Raw genomic sequence first — 17,854 nt, forward strand, 5'->3', positions numbered from 1 at the left:
GTGGAGATTCTATTCTCTCTCCCCTCCCCCCCTTTTTTTCTTTTTCTTTTCTTTTTTGGTTTCTGATCTCTTTGGATTTGTCTAGTGTGTATTTCACTTGGGTCATGGTTGATATTTTTGATTTTGTTAATCCATTCTTCTCCTGGCAAAATTACTAGAAGGAGGAATTCACAAAAAAAGAAAGAACCAGAGGTAAAACTCTCTGCCACAGATCTAGTCGATACGGATATAAGTAAAATGTCAGAGCTGGAATTCAGAATGACGATTATGTTACTAGCTGAGTTGAAAAAGGCATGAGACACTAGAGAATCTCCTAGGGCAGAAATAAAATTTAAAGAGGCTGAAATTAAAAGTGCTTTAACAGAGATGCAGTCTAAAATAGATGCTCTAACAGCTAGGGTTAATGACACAGAAGACAGAGTCAGTGACATAGAAGACAAGATGATGATGGAAAGGAAGGAAGGTGAGGAAAAGAGAGAAAAACAACTAATGGACCACTGGGAGAGGCTTCAAGAAAGCAGCAACCCTATAAAGTGAAACAATATTAAAATTGCTGGGTTCCCAGAGGAAGAAGAAAGAGAGAGAGGACCAGAAGGTATATTGAGGCAAATCATAGCTAGGAACTTCCCTAATCTGGGGAAGGAAATAGACAAAAGTCCAAGAGGTAGAAAGAATCCCCCTCAAAATCAATAAAAATAAACAAACACTCTGACATATAATAGTGAAGCTTGCAAATTTCAGAGATAAAGAGAAAATCATGAAAGCTGCTCAAGACAAGTGGTTCTTAAACTACAGGGGTAGGGCCAGTAGACTGGCAGCAGACCTATCCACAGAACTTGGTAGTCCAGAAAGGGCTGGCATGATATATTCAGGGTACTAAATGAGAAAGAGATGCAGCCAAGAATACTTTATCCATCAAGGCTGTCATTCAGAATGGAAGGAGAGACAAAGAGCTTCCAAGACAAACAGAAACTAAAAGAATTTGTGATTACTAAACCAGCCCTGGAGAAATATTAAAGGGATCCTGTAAGTGAAGAGAGGCCAAAAGTAACATAGTCTAGAAAGAAAGAGACAATCTACAGAACAGAGACTTTACAGGTAATACAATATCACTAACTTCTTATCCTTCAGTAGTTACTCTGAATATAAATGGGATAAATGTTCCAATCAAAAGAGACAAGGTATCAGATTGGATAAAAAAGCAAGACCCATCAATATGCTATCTACAAGAGACTCATTTTAGACCTAAACACCTCCAGATTGAAAGTGAGGGGGTGGAGAACTATTTATCATGCTAATGAACATCAAAAGAAAGTTGGGGTAGCAATACTCAGATAAATTAGTTTTTAAGCCAAAGACTGTAGTAAGGGATGAAGAGGGACACTATATCATACTTAAAGGGTCTATCCAAAAAAAAAAAGATTTAACAATTATAAATATTTATGCTAACTTGGGAGCAGCCAATTATATAAACCAATCAATAACAAAATTAAAGAAACACATCAAAAATAATACAATAATAGTAGGGGACATCAACACTGCACTCAGAGCAATGGACAGATCATCTAAGCAGAAGATCAATAAGGAAAGAAGGGCTTTGAATGACACACTGAACCAGATGGACTTCACAGATATATACAGAGCATTCCATCCTAAAACAACAGAATACACATTCTTCTCAAGTACACATGGAACATTTTCCAGAATAGATCACATACTGGGTCACACATCAGGTCTCAACCAGTACTAAAATATTGGGATTTTTCCCTGCATATTTTTGGACCACAATGCTTTGAAATGAACTCAATCACAAGAGGAAATTTGGAAGGAACTCAAAATCTTGGACGTTAAAGAACATCCTACTAAAGAATGAATGGGTCAACAAGGAAATTAAAGAAGAATTTAAAAAATTCATGGAAACAAATGAAAATGAAAACACAAATATTCAAAACCTTTGGGATACAACTAAGGTGGTCCTAAGAGGGAAGTACATACTTTCTCAAAAAGTTAGAAAAATCTCAAATACACAATCTAAACTTAATCATAAAGCAGCTGGAGAAAGAACTGCAAATAAAGCCTAAACCAAGCAGGAGAAGAGAAAGAATAAAGATTAGATCAGAAATCAATGAAAAAGGAACCAAAAGAATGGTATAACAGATCAATGAAACTAGAATCTGGTTCTTTGAAAGAATTAATAATATTGATAAACCCCTAGCCATACTTATCAAAAAGAAAAGAGAAAGGACCCAAATTAATAAAATCATGAATGAAAGAGGAGAGATCACAACCAGTATCAAGGAAATACAAACAATTGTAAGAACATATTATGAGCAACTATATGCCAACAGATTAGACAATCTGGTAGAAATGGATGCATTCCTGGAAACTTATAAACTACCAAAACTGAAACAGGAAGAATAGAAAACCTGAAAAGACCCATAACCAGCAAGGAAATTGAGGAAGTAATCAAAAATCTCCCAACAAAAAAGAGTCCAGGGCTGGATGGCTTTACAGGGGAATTCTACCAAACATTTAAAGAACTAATACCTATTCTTTTGAAGCGGTTTCAAAAAAATAAAAAAATAAAAATGGGAGGAAAACTTCCAAACTCATTCTATGAGGCCAGCATTACCTTGATCCCCAAATCAGACAAAGACCCCATCAAAAAGGAGAACTACAGACCAATATCCCTGTGAACATGGATGCCAAAATTCTCATCAAGATATTAGCCAGTAGGATCCAACAGTACATTAAAAGGATTATTCACCATGACCAAGTGGGATTTATTCCTGGGCTGCAAGCATGGTTCAACATTCACAAATCAATCAATGTGATAGAGCACATTAATAAAAGAAAGGACAAGAACCATATTATCCTTTCAACTGATGCAGAAAAAGCATTTGCCAAAACGCAGCATCCTTTCTTGATTAAAATTCCACAGTGTAGGGATAGAGGGAACATACCTCAATATCATAAAAGCCATCTACAAAAGTCCACAGCAAATATCACTCTCAATGGGGAATAACTGAAAGCTTTTCCCTTAAGGTCAGGAACATGACAGGAATGCCCACTCTCACGACTGTTGTTCAATATAGCCTCAGCAATCAGACAACAGGAAGAAATAAAAGGCATTCAAATTGGCAAAAAGGAAGTCAAACTCTCACTCTTCACAGATGACATGATACTTTATGTGGAAAACCCAAAAGACTCCACTCCAAAACTGCTAAAATTCATACAGGAATTCAGGAAAGTGGCAAGATATAAAATCAATGCACAGAAATCAGTTGGTATTTCTATATACTAACAATGAGACAGAAGAAAGAGAAATTAAAGAATTGATCCCATTTACAATAGCACGAAAACCCATAAGATACCTAGGAATAAACCTAGCCAAAGTGGTAAAGGATCTGTACTCCAAAAACTACAAACTACTTATGAAAGAAATTGAAGAAGACAGAAATGGAAAAACATTCCATGCTCATGGACTGGAAGAATAAATATTGTTTAAAAGTCTATGCTACCCAAAGCAATATACACATTCAATGCATTCCCTATCAAAATATCATCAACATTTTTCACAGGTCTGCAACATATAATCCTAAGATTTGTATGGACCCAGAAAAGATCCTGAATAGCCAGAGGAATGTTGAAAAAGAAAACCAAAGCTGGTGGCATCACAATTCTGGACTTCAAGCTCTATTACAAAGCTGTGTTCATCAAGACAGTATGGTACTGGCACAGAAACAGACAAATAGATAATTGGAACAGAATAGAGAAACCAGAAATGGACCCTCAACTCTATGGTCAACTAATCTTCAACAATGCAGAAAAGCATATCCAATAGAAAAAGGACAGTCTCTTTAATAAAAGGTGCTGGGAAAATTGGACAGCCACATGCAGAAGAATGAAACTGGCCCATTTTCTTATACCACACACAAAGATAAACTCTAAATGGGTGAAAAACCTAAATGTGAAACAGGAATCCATCAAAATCCTAGAGGAGAATACAAACAGCAACCTCTTTGACCTCAGCTGCAGCTATGTCTTGCTAGACACCTCTCCAAAGGCGAAGGAAATGAAAGCAAAAATGAACTACTGGGACTCCACCAAGATAAAAAACTTATGCACAGCAAAGGAAACAGTCAACAAAACTAAAAGGCAACCTATGGAATGGGAGAAGATATTTGCAAATGACATATCAGATAAAGGGTTAGTATCCAAGATCTATAAAGAACTTATGAAACTGAACACTGCAAAAACAAAGAATCCAGTCAAGAAATGGGCAGAAGACATGAATAGATATTTCTTCAAAGAAGACAGACAAATGGCCAACAGATACATGAAAAAATGCTCTACATCACTTGGCTTCAGGGAAATACAAGTCAAAACCACAATGAGATACCACCCCATACCTGTCCGAATGGCCAAAATTAACAAGACAGGAAACAACAAATGTTGGCAAGGGTGTGGAGAAAGCGGAACCCTCTTACACCATTGGTGGGAATGCAAGCTGGTACAGTCACCCTGGAAAACAGTATGGAGGTTCCTCAAGAAGTTAAAAATAGAGATACCCTAAGACGCAGCAATTGCACTACTGGGTATTTACCCCAAAGACACAAATGTAGTGATTTAAAGGGGCACCTGCACCCCAATGTTCATAGCAGCAATGTCCACAACAGCCAAACTGTGGAAAAAGCTGAGATGTCCATTGACAGATGAATGGATAAAGAAGATGTCGTATATACATATATATATATATATATATATATACACACACACACACACACACACATATATATGTATATATATACACATTCATATACACACACACACAATGGAATATTACTCAGCCATCAGAAAGGATGAATACTTATCTTTTACATCAATGTGGATAGAACTGGTGGGTATTATGCTAAATGAAATAAATCAATCAGAGAAAGACAATCATCTTATGGTTTCACTCATACTTGGAATATAAGAAATAGCACAGAGGATTATTGGGGAAGGGAGTGAAAACTGAATGGGAAGTCATCAAAGAGGGACAAAAGCCATGAGAGACTCTTAACTATAGGAAAAAAAACTAAGGGTTGCTGGAGGGGAAGTGGGTGGAGGGATGGGGTAATTGGGTTATAGGTATTAAGGAGAGCACATGATGTGATGAGCACTGGGTGTTATACGCAACTGATGGATTGTTGAACACTGCATCTGAAACTAAGTATGTACTATATTGTGGCTAATTGAATTTAAATAAAAAAAGAAAAAGAAATTCCAATTTCCCTAAAAAGCAATGAAATACTATTAAACACCTATATAACAACCCAGAAAGGCTATCTGAGTACTGTATTGGTTATGAATTATAATTTTCCTCCCCACTGGCTTGACTTGAGCTGGGGCCATGAACATGTCTGGGCATTTGTCTTATTTATGGCAGATTGGCCTAGACGCATTCATTTGGTGGTTACAGGGTTCCCAAGAGCAGCAAGAGGGTCCAAACCCAGCACTCAAGACTTTCCAAGTTTCTGCTGATGTCACTTTTGCTATTAAGTCACATGGACAAGGCCATGAACAAAATAAAAAAGAATTCTTATAGCTGTTTTCACAAATAACTTACATAGTACCAGACACACTTTCACCCTTCACCTACCTCTTAAAAGCTTTGCTAATGTGCACATAAAGATTCAATATAGCAGATTTTCCACTTGATAGTAAATTTGGATAATAATGTTTGTGAACTGTTATAGTGAATATTGAGACAGTGAGAGTTTGGGTAGCAAGGATAGGTGCATTTTCAAATGGAAAACCTGAAAGTGGCAGAAACTGTGTTTAAGGACAAATGTTACAAACACTTTGGATAACTTTGTGTTGTACTTCTGACACTCTCAACTGACATTTTGCCCCTAGATGAGATATGTGAGCAGCCTTTAATTGGCATGGGCCTGTGATTACTGTTTTATAACAAAAACTTTCATTCACTAATATATTTATCCACCAGTACTAGGTGTGGTACTAAAGGGCTTGGAACCTAAGGAAAAGAGCCTCTGCCCCCTGGGAGTGTGTGTCTGCTGTAAACCCAATCTCCAAGTCCCTGTCCTTTATTAATCATTTTTCCATTTGACCCTCTTCTATGGTAAAGGAAAGGGAAAGTGTTAGGAAGTAATTTTCTGAGTTTTAGAAGTTACAAATTGATATCATTAAGAAGCATAATTTTTCTTCTGTTTTGTCAAAATACTCCACATGCTGCAATAATTCATGGCCTATTTAGGAATCATTAAGCTCTCCAATTATTAAAACAAATTATGAACATAGGCTCTCCACAAGCATGATGTTTTAAACTGGGAGATTCTGCACATTTATCATGTGTTACATTTATTAGTATTTTAAACACATTAATTTCACAGCTATTTATGAATTATATAAAATATTTATTTGTAAGAATGATTTTTTTTCTTCTGCAGAAAGGAAAAATGATTAATGACATAACAAAGAAAGTTTGAGAAACATAAAAATATTTTTCTGTGGGTGGGAAGTGTTTCTTCAACATTTAGTCAAATGTAAACACAATAAAACATCTACCCCATGCACCACACACACTGTCTGCATTATGCCCTCTTGAGTTAGAGTTTGTGGCAGGGCTTCAGAATAAAGAGAACATTCCCCCAAGCCCCACTATCCCCAACCCCAGAGCATCATGGTGTGCTCTTTTCCCTTACAAGAAAGTAATACTGGGGGTGGGCATAGGAATCCATGCCACACTCTGCAAGCTGCAGCATCACAGATGGCTTCTGATTACAGTGGTCCCCCCCCCCCTTATCTGTGGTTTCCCTTTCTGTGGTTTCACTAGTCCTTAGTCAACTTCAGTCCAGAAGCAGATGATACTCCTTCTGATCTATCATCAGGTTAGTAGTAGCTTAATGCTTTGTCACAATGCTTATGTCATTCATCCCACCTCAGCTCATCACATAGGCATTTTATCATCTTATCTCATCACAAGAAGAAGTATGACTACAGTACAATAAGATATTTTGAGAGAGAGAGAGACCACATTCATGTAACTTTTTTATAATATATTTGTTATAATTATTCTGTTTTTAATTGGTTATTAATCTCTTACTATGGCTAATTTATAAATAAACTTTATCATAGGTGTGTATGTATAGGAAAAAACATAGTATATCTCGAGTTCAATACTATCCATGGTGTCAGGCATCCACTGGGGGTCTGGGAACATATACCCCTGAGGATGATGGGGGGAGGTGACTGTACTTCATGGAGAACTCAAACATATAAAAGTTCTTTCCAGTGACAGGAAATAGAACATGTATAGAAGTCATTCTATCTCATCTTTATTGCAAAATTAAGACAGAAATGAGTGAAATGGAAAATTACTTTCAACAGTGAAAGGCTAATGTAAGCAGGGATATGGAAATATAAAATGTTAGAATTGGAAGGATCCTTACATTTAATCTACACCAACCACCCCAATTTATAGATGAGAAAACTGAGGCCAAGGAAGGTAACCTCATGTGGTTTGCAAACAGGGTGGACAAGGAGGGAACTTCTGCCCTGGGGGTCTTCCTCTCACATTGCCAGTGATTTTTACCTCTAACAACTAGATTTCAACTGCTCTCAGTCACCTCCAGGGAAGCAGGTTTTGACTGTAGTTTAGAACAATTGGTACTTAGCAGCTGTGTGACTTGATGAAAATTAGTTACTCTCTTAGGTCTCAGTTTACCCCCTGAGAGGAAGGTTATTATAGTCTCTTTCTCAATAATCAGAGCCTGGAAGGTTACAGAAGCATCTGCACCTCATAGGAGTGACTTTGGGTAATGCTCTCTATCTTGTTATATAATTTACTGATTTCAAATCTGCATTTCAAAATATTTTATTGTGAAGGTATATAACCTGTGTATTAATGGGAATGGGGAACAGAGACAATAGGAGAGGAAGGGCAAAGAGGAGGACCCTATCTTCAGGACACTTTTTGTTTTGCCATTTTTACACGGTAAAAACAAACACTTGAAAAGTTTTACCTGGGTCCCAAAATTCAAACTAATTTTCACCCAGGGAGTAAGTGGTAAAATTCTTCAAGTTTTCTGAGTTTCCACATTCCTAATATAATATGAAATTTTTAAAAATCTGATAATTTTAGTTTCTTTCCAAAATATACTTGGGACTTTAATAGAGAGTATTTTTTTTTTTTTTTTTTGGTATCATTGATCACATTGTTGGGCCTTGGCCCTGCTTGGAAGAACATTTTCATCCTTTCCTCCTCATTCTCTTATCCGATGAACCAGGGTTAAAGGAGAGAAAGAAGTAACATGTATGAGCATCTGTAGGTGCCACACTGGTCATTCTCATATGCTGAATTTTATTTTAAGTATTTAGTGTGTTCCCTATGCAACTATAGCCCGTTACATAGTCAGCAAGCATCATTGTGAAGCTAAAATCCTGCCATCAAGGAGGTAAGGTGCCTACTCACCTCATTCAGTCTATTCTGTCTGACAGAATTGTTACTGTCTCATCCAGTATGCTTTTGAACTTGCTTGCAGTCTCTTGCTCCATTTATCTGTGTGGCTCACTCCTGCACCTCACTGAGGTCTTGCAAAGGGAGTGTGCTCTTCAAACACCATCCCAGAAATGGCACACACCACTTTGTTCACATTTTACTTCATCACAAATAAGATGGTCAGACACAGCCCAAACAGGAGGAGAGGGAGATGCAATTCTACCATGTGCTGCAGTATTTGGTGAATAGGACCAATGCAGACCATAATCTGTATCTAGCTGCCAAATATTGTCTCTATCCTACATCAGGGAGGACACATCCTACCCTTCTTCAAATGAGGCAACCCAAAAGGCCCACCCAGCCCCAGCCCCTGGGTCAAGGTTTTGTGTATGTGTGCTGGCATTCACATTAATTCACATGGTTTTCCTTGGTCCACTGACTTCTAAACTAAAAAGAAAAGCTATTTTACCTATCCCCAATATGTAGTATATCTACAGTGATGGAGAAGAGCCAGGATAATCACAATCAACCCACTGGTTTGCAGCAATTCTGAGACCCTACTCGACAGATCCTGAGTGGGCTCTGTTCCCTGGGAAGAAGCATCTTCTTTGATTAAACTTTAATTCTGCTTCCAGGGTAGGGCTCCAAAGGACACTTCTCCCTGGCTCTTAACTCCATTGTTTAAGAGTTCATTCTTTTTCCACTAACTGCTTTGGTCTTGGGAAAGTGGGCATTGGAGAAGAAGCCCCTATTAAGGTCTAATCAGCTTTTCCAGGCCACAATCTGCCCTTTATAGATAGGAATGCAAAAGTACATTTAGTTTCAAATAGTCACAGATGTCTCTTCCTGACTTGATGGTCCTTTGGCAGTAGAACTCTCGTAAACCTAGCCAGCTTCTTACGTATTAGAAGAGTTTCAAATGTGCATAGCCATATTCACATATCTTTTGTCAACACAATTCTAGGATCCACTAAGTGTCTTTGCTTTTGCATGCCACTGCCTCTCCCACCCTTTTGTTTTCAAATGGACTCTTTTTACTCTTTCTCTTAAATTAAGTACAGGTGCCTTGGCTGCAGCAACCTTCAGTGGAAGAGTTACACTTTGGTCTCTTATCCTGAAGCCACATTTATACAATTAAAGATTTTGTAGGGTGACAACTTAATCCATTTAGGGATTTTTAGCTGTGGGTCTGATTATTTCTGCAAAGCTGAGTTTCAATAGGCTTTTAACTCTCTAGGCGTTTCTTGATATGATTTACTGAGGGGGATTAGGAGCCGTTGCCTGTTCTAACCCTGCAAGAACCTATGTTTGCTTTATCTTTCTTTTCTTTTTCATAACTACTTTCCAACTGGCCAATTATCTTCTGAGATAATTTCTTTCTTACGTTAACTTACAAAGCACAGTCAATAGCGGCAAACATGTTCTAATTAATGTTCCTTTTCCAACCTTTGCGCAAAGAGCTATGCACTCATTAGACATGCTCTGCCTTACTGCAGGTGTCAACTTTAACAAACATTTCACCCATGTGTGACATGAGCCACCTTGCTTCCAGTCCTAAGCCAACACTACGTGTTATAGATTTGTTTCAGCATTCTTTTTTAATACACTGGTTTTCTTTTTTTCTTTTGTTTTTTATTGAGATAAAATTGACATTTAACATAATATTAGTTTCAGATATACAAATAATGATTTAATGTACATATATATTGCAAAATGGCACCATGATAAGTCTAGTTAGAAATATTTTTTTCTTGTGATGAGAGATTTTAAGATCTACTCTTAGTGACTTTTGATTATACAATACAGTATTGTCAACTATAGTCACAATGCTGTACATTACATCCCTGGCACTTATTCATTTTATAATGGGAAGTTTGTACTTTTTGATTCCCCCCACCTCTTCTCCCACTTCTCAGTCTCCACCGCTGGAATCCGCCTGTCTGTTCTCTGTATCCATGACTTCAGTTTTTAATTTTTTTTAGTTTCCACATATAAGTGAGATCACAGGTATTTGTCTTTCATTATCTGATTTATTTTACTTGTTTCAGCACTGTTTGAAACCCCTTTTAATTTATTTATTTTTAAAGATTTATTTATTTTTAGAGAGAGAGAGAGAAAGCACACGCATGAGTGGGGGAAGGGGCAGAGGGAGAGGGAGAGAATCCCAAGCAGACTCCTCACTTCTCAGGACCCTGAGATCATGACCTGAGCTGAAAACAAGAATTGGGCACTTAACTGAGTCATCCAGGTGCCCCCAAACCCATTTTAAAATTAGTCAGTATACAACAGGAAATAACACACATGCATACACAACACACACACAAACTTCCTCTTTGTTTCTCTCGGTGTACAATTCCAAGGTCAGAGTCTGTTAATGAGAGACATGTGCAAAGTTCTGGAAGGCAATAATGAGACAGAGGCTATTATCCCCCAGAGGCATGTTTAGGCAGACACATGGACAGAGGGGAGGACTTGCACTGGGCCCCTCTGGATGTTGAGATTTCATTCAACTCTGGAAGCTCCCACAATAACCTGCCCTCAGCTTCTGCTTCCCTGGCATTTGCTCCTGCAGCTGGTCAAATGCTTAAGCAAGACTCAGATTCCCTATACATAATTCTTTCTACATTAAAAACTTGGATGTTTTTTGTCTTTTCTAGCTGGAATCCTAAGTGATACACCGACTTCATTTTTCTGGTTGCTATGTGTGACCATCAAACTTGCTGTTTTTTCACCTTAATTGTATGTTTAATTCCCAGACTAAAATATAAGCTCCATGAAGGGAGGGAGTTTTCTTGTTGGCGCAGTGCTGGGTCTTCAGTGGTTTGCAGGGCATGGCATACTCACTGCAGCAAAGAGATGATGAATGAATGGATTAGTTAATAAAAATCAGGATCTGGTCAGTTGAATTAACTACCTCAGAAAGGTTCTTTAACTGGAAACTTGATGGTAAGGATAAATGTGGGATTTGTTGAGAATTACTGAACCCACACTCTGTAATAGTAATTCATTATTATATCTAATATGTAAATGAAACTGAAAGGTATAAAAATCTCTAACAGTCTGCTTCTAGATCCACTTTACTATGGGCCTAATTGATGATAATCCTTGAAACTGTGTTTAGGGGAAGGGCCTCTGAAGTGGTCCAGTCTCGGACTATTTCTTTTCTTTTTTTTTAAGATTTTATTTATTTACTTGAGAGAGAGAGAGAGAGAGCACAGAGGGAGAGGGAGAAGCAGACTCCCAGCTGAACAGAGAGACCCATGTGGGGCTCGATACCAGGACCCTGAGATCAGGACCAGAGCCGAAAGTAGACGCTCAACCGACTGAGCCACCCAGGTGCCCCTAGGGACATTTATTTAGGTCTCTTGGTGAAATTAGTCCTATTCCACATCTAATGGTTGCAGCAAAGCCTTATTCTGTGCTGGAATACCAAAAGGTTTCCAATTACAGAGGTCGTGGGAGCCTCACCAGCCTTCTGTTGAATCAGCATTTGGCTTGGGTGTCTGTCACCTTTATAGTTCTTTGTTGTTGCTTGTTTCTTACTTTTCTTTTTGATTTAGATTATGTTGTTTGATAAGGTTTTTAAATGAAAATGATCATTATTATATAAGCTAATACTGTATGGATCTATGCCAGACATTAAGGGTTTTTCATGTAATCATTTCCTTTCTTCTTTATAACCCATTTAGGAGGTGGGCATTCCACCCATTTTACAGATTAGAATGAGGCTTCAATAGGTAACATTACCTGTTAAAACTTAGACTTGTGAATGCAGGGGGATTTATTCTGTGCTTTGAATTATAGTCTACTACCACTTGACCCCTTATCACATTTTATGTGTTTATTACAATTTAAGACTTACAGAATCTTTTGTACATATGTTATCACATTATTGACTAATAATACTTGTTATCATTTGTTAAAATGTTTACCATGTTGAGCCATGCACTATACTAAAGCTCTAACAGAAAGGGATGTGGGGGATTAAGGGCGTAAACATGGAGGAAACCCAAACTTTTGACAAAGAAAATGAAACATACAGAAAATTCATTAATAGAACCACTTTGCCTCTCCTTTTGTTCTGTTTCAGGAATACCAAATTGACATATTTTTTGCTCAGACCTGGACAGACAGTCGCCTTCGATTCAACAGTACTATGAAAATACTCACTCTGAACAGCAACATGGTGGGATTAATATGGATTCCAGACACAATCTTCCGTAATTCTAAAACTGCAGAGGCTCACTGGATCACCACTCCCAATCAGCTACTCAGAATTTGGAATGATGGGAAAATCCTTTATACTTTAAGGTGAGATGTTGGTGGATTTTTAATCACTGGCGGGCTGATAATTTAGATCACTGTAGAGATGGGACCCTATTTTCATTTCTGCGTTCTGTCACTTCTCACGTTTGACATGCTACAGCATCCTGAAAAAGTTTGTCCTAATGCCACTATGTGTGAAAATAAAGGCACACAAATGTTCTACAATGAATATAAACTCATTCCTTCATCAGAATCCATTTCTGCTGGAAGTGGACTGTGGAATTTTCTTTAATATATTTAACCACAGGTCCACTCACCTAAGAAAATAAAGATGTCTTGGTGTACTAATTAACAAATGTAATCATAGCCAAATTTAAGACTACAGGAAAAAAAAAAGAGCACAGAGGGTATTCCCCAACGCATCCCTAATGGAAGTGGCAGCTACAGTGTAATGAGACTTCCTGTGGGCCAGGCAGTCCTTACAAAGCTGGGCAAGGTAAGAGAAACTGCACTTCAGAGAAGTGAACTGACTTGCCTGTCCAAAGTCACCACTGGGAACTAGTGTTATCAGAGTTTGAACCTGTGTCTGTATCTCTCAGAAGTCTTTGCACTAGGGTGGCCCAAGTCTAACTGAACACCCAACTGTAACATACCAAAGGAATGCCCTGCACCTTGGCCAGCCTTTCTGTTTGTCTAGCATTAGGATCAGGACAGTACCCTCCAGACACTGTTGTCCCCACTGCCCGTCATCCCTTAGGAGCACTATATGTGCTCACTCTCTTCTAACACTTTCTCTCACCACCTTTGCAGCACCATGGCTCCTCTCTATGTCTCCTGCTCCTGCTTTTGTGCAGTCTTTTCTCCTGTTCTTTCTGCCTCGGGACTTCCTCATTACTTTACTCACTTTCTTTTCTCCTGCTGACTTAGTTCATCCATTCCCACATCTATGCTGAGGCTTCCCATATGCCTACCTCCAACCCAGAACTTCCCCTCTGGACTCCAGAAACTTGGAGCCACCTGCCTATGGGATGTCTCCTCCTGAGGGTCTAAAAGGCATTGCAAATTCAGCATGCCTCAGGAGATGGTGACTTGTCTAATTCTTCTGACGCATGTATCTTCCTGGCTCAGTAAAGCCCACCACCAGCCCCTGGGCACATCTCCTCTCCCACCCCCACGTTCAGTACATGAACTCTTAATTGCAGGTGAATTGTGGCCATGCAGAGAAGTCTGTAACTCAGAATGGTAAACAAGTATCCACAGCACAAATAAAAGTACTGATTAAAATCAAAAGAAGTGGAAGATTAGAGAATTTCAACTTTCAGGGAAATAATAATTTTGGCAGGCGGAGAACAACAACAACAACAAATCCACAGTAGGGAACTCTGCTGATGGATTATAGGTAGAGAGTTGGAGTCTGTAACAGGTGTTTCCACATCAGTCTTAATGGAGTGCGGATGAGACTCTGATGTAAAGGTGAGCCTCAGCAAACCAGAATGGGGACATGGCCTACCCTGGGATCCTTCATAGGAACTCTGGCCCCAGAGCTTTCTGCTCTGGAAGGATGCAAGGCACACACTTGTATAGCCACCACCTGCTTAGTCTAATGAGAGAGTTGTCTAAATATGAAGTCCATTCTACAAGTGGATTAGTTTTGCATTATACCTACCTAGACAAATACACCAGTTTCAAAATGGAAGAAGGTTTTAATTCAGTAAAACAGATCGAAGACAAAGACATATAAAATAACAGTTGTTTTTATTTGTCTCCTCTTTGACTTTGCTTGTATTTCTAGACATATTTGGAATTTTACTAACTGAAGTTCTCTCTGCTACCAATACTTAAAAACAGAACAAAATAACACAAAAACCACTAAATGGTATCCCTGAATGGCACCACTGCCAAGAGTGAGTTAAGTGCACTGCTCTCACTCCCCAATTTTGGTAAAATGACTGCTCTTTGGCTTTGATCTGGGACTTTTCTGGGTTGCTCCTGGCAGACCTCAAGAGTGACCCTTGGCTCTCCTGCAGGCTCACTATAAATGCAGAATGCCAGCTGCAGCTGCACAACTTCCCCATGGATGAGCACTCCTGCCCACTGATTTTCTCCAGCTGTGAGTACCAACTTGGGGTATAAATGCTGTGTAAAGGAATGTCTATTTTCTGTTGATTTATGGCAGATGGTCATGCATCATTGTGCATAGAAAAAAGGGATAATGGTTTTGGTATTAGACACATGGGTGTTTTAACTCTATTGTTTGGATGTATGTTACAGAATAGGTAGCTTTGAAAAAGCTGTGAGTAACTTGACCATTACTTATAATAATGAAAGAGTCAGAAATTGGTGAACAGTTGACTTACCAAAGACCCTTATGTTAATGAGCTGTGCATATTTGGAAGTATACAAAATTCATTTACAATATTTTTGGGTTTAATATCATCTTCAAGCAAGTTGTTTTGTTTTCTGAATAGAAAGATAAAAAATTTTATTTAAATATATTTATATTTGTCTTATTGCCGTATTGTAGGATATAATTTTTCAGTATTTTATTTTCTAATATTTTACATATGATTAATATTAGCTAACGAGTAATCATTCACAAATTCTTTAAGACAATATCTAATACATACAGGGATACATATAAAAGGAAATATCAAATTTATGTGTATTTATAAAATAACTTTTTAAGTAAAGCTCAATATGGAAATACATCTGTAGAATTCAGGATAGTTCCTTTTAAATGTATTGATTACAAGTAGCTAAGTATGACTCATAAGAATTTAATTAACTTTATTGGCTTTCTATAAAATTGCATATGGAGCTTGACAAACAAATGTGATGAAATCTCAGGCAGAGGTTTTGTGGCTTCCCTCACCAGACATTATAGTGAAAAGACAAAAATGAAATAAGAGATGAACACATTTTATAGTTCATTTTAGGTACAGAAAAAGGCAAGGTAGAAAAGCAAAATTTCATTGATCTCTTAGATTGGGTAAAAATATTCTTTTGTAGAGATTAGTTTAAATCCTAATTTAAAATAATATTTTCTCCCAAGCCATTATATTTGTTGGTAACACAAATTTTTAATGCCCAGCAAGTAGGTGGCTAATATCTATGAATGTCTGGTAAACTTGCCTGTAGATTCATTTAGGCCTGCTGTTCTCTATTTATTTAATTACTTTAAAAGTTATAGAACCATTCAAATAGTCTATTTCTTTGTGAGTCAGTTTGGTATATATGTATACAATTTTCCTAATGATTTGTCCACTTCACTATTTATTAGTGTTCTCAGTAAACCCAATTTAGCTATGTAGATCCTTCCAATGCTCTGATATGCTATTAATTCATCTATAACTACTATAACTATAATTATTACTACTACATAACTTTAATGGTTGTTTCTTATTATTAGACATCCTATTTTTTGCTTTTTTCTAATTCTTTATGCAATTTGACAGCATCTCATTTCTTTACTAAATTTTTAATGTCATCTTCCACTTATTTAAATTTCCAAAACTTTCCAATATCTTTGTGGGAGCAATTTGCAGAATTTGTTGTTTTGTTTTACTTGGTTACATGGTAATTAATTTACTTTTCTGTTCAATAAATAATTTGTTCATTTGAGCTCATGTTTCTTGGATTCTTTTTCTGTGGGATTTCTTTGAGGCTTACATTTAAAACAGGTTTTTCTAAACAGGTTTTGCTCTGGCTCTGCCTGGGGTCTCTATAACTTTAAAGTTCAAGCCTGGATTCCTAGGCTACATAGTTGGTGTGAATTCTAGCTACATGTCTGTGATTTCAGGCTGTGATTTTATATTCTTAGAAAGACTTTTTTGCTTTTCTGTTGTTCCTAGAGCCAAATCAGGACAGGGAATCTACTTTTAGGGAGAGTTTCTCCTGAGTCCACAAGCTGAGGTTATCTCCTTTCCCTGTGGTAGCAACACAAGTGTCCATCAACAGATGCATGGATAAGCAAAAGTGGGAGAAAGGGTAAAAGATCATGATCCTACTATATACTGTCTATATGAGACACAATTTAGATTCAAAGACAAATTATTTGGAAGTGAAAGGATGAAATAAGATATAGAATGCAAATAGTGTCCAAAAGAGAGTTGGATTGGTTATATTAATATAAGACAAAATATATTAAAGAAAATTGTTATTAAAGACAAAGAAGGATGTTTATAATGATAAAATGTGTCAGCACATCAAGAAATTCACAGTAATAATAAACATGCATGCATCTAATAATAGAACATTAAAATACATAAAGCAAAAATTGACAGATCTGAAGGGAAAAACTGATGATTCAAAAACAATAGGTACTTTAATAACTCACTTTAAAAAATGGATAGAAAAACTATAAATAGAAGGTCTATCAGGGAAACAGAAGACTTGAACAGTACTTCAAAGCAACCAGATCTAGTAGATATCTATAGAATAGTCCACTGAACAACAACAATACACATTGTTGTTAAGTGCACATGAGGCTTTCTGCAAGATAAGCCACGTATTAGGTAATGAAACAAATCAATAAATTTAGAATGATTGAATTAAGATTGCAGGATACAAGATCAATATACAAACAACATTTGCATTTCTATAAACTAGAAATTAAACCTTGAAAAGGAAAGTAAGAAAACAATTACATTTACAAAAGTATCAAAAAGAATATAATACTTAAGAATGAATTTAACAAAATAAATGCAAGACTTGTATGTTGAAAACTACAAAAATGTTGTTGAAAGAAAGGAAAGAAGATCTAAACAAATGGAAAGGCATTCTATGTTCATGAACAGAGACTTAATGTTTTTAAGGTGGTAACGCTTTCCAAAATAATCTATAGATTCAGTACAATACTTATCAAAACCCCAGCTGGCTCTTTTTCCCTGAAATTGACAAACTGATTCTAAAATTTATGGGGAAATTAAAGAAATCTAGAATAGCAGAACAATCTTGAAAGAAAAACAAATTGAGAGAGCTCACACTTCTGATTTCAAAACTTACTACTAAGCTACAATAACCAAGACAGTGTGGTGTGGTGCTGCTATAAAGATGGAAATACAGATATACTCAAATGCCCAT

At 37.1% G+C, this 17,854-nt stretch overlaps 1 protein-coding gene across 3 annotated transcripts in view; it reads left to right on the forward strand.

The window, feature by feature from the left end:
• Positions 1–17,854, forward strand: part of GABRG3 (gamma-aminobutyric acid type A receptor subunit gamma3) — an 804,322-nt gene that overhangs the window by 435,047 nt on the left and 351,421 nt on the right. For 2 of the 3 annotated variants that reach the window (XM_064598512.1, XM_064598511.1), the window contains exons 1-2: positions 12,690–12,817; positions 14,800–14,882. In XM_064598512.1, coding sequence (XP_064454582.1) covers positions 12,690–12,817; positions 14,800–14,882 — 211 coding nt within the window. Of the gene's footprint in view, positions 1–12,596; positions 12,818–14,799; positions 14,883–17,854 lie in introns of those variants that run through there. The other variant, XM_064598509.1, reaches the window with a different exon arrangement.

Source organism: Mirounga angustirostris, unplaced genomic scaffold (assembly GCF_029215605.1).
Source record: "Mirounga angustirostris isolate CCGP_5_RB_7025 unplaced genomic scaffold, mMirAng1.0.hap1 SCAF_9, whole genome shotgun sequence".
Lineage (NCBI taxonomy): Eukaryota > Metazoa > Chordata > Mammalia > Carnivora > Phocidae > Mirounga > Mirounga angustirostris.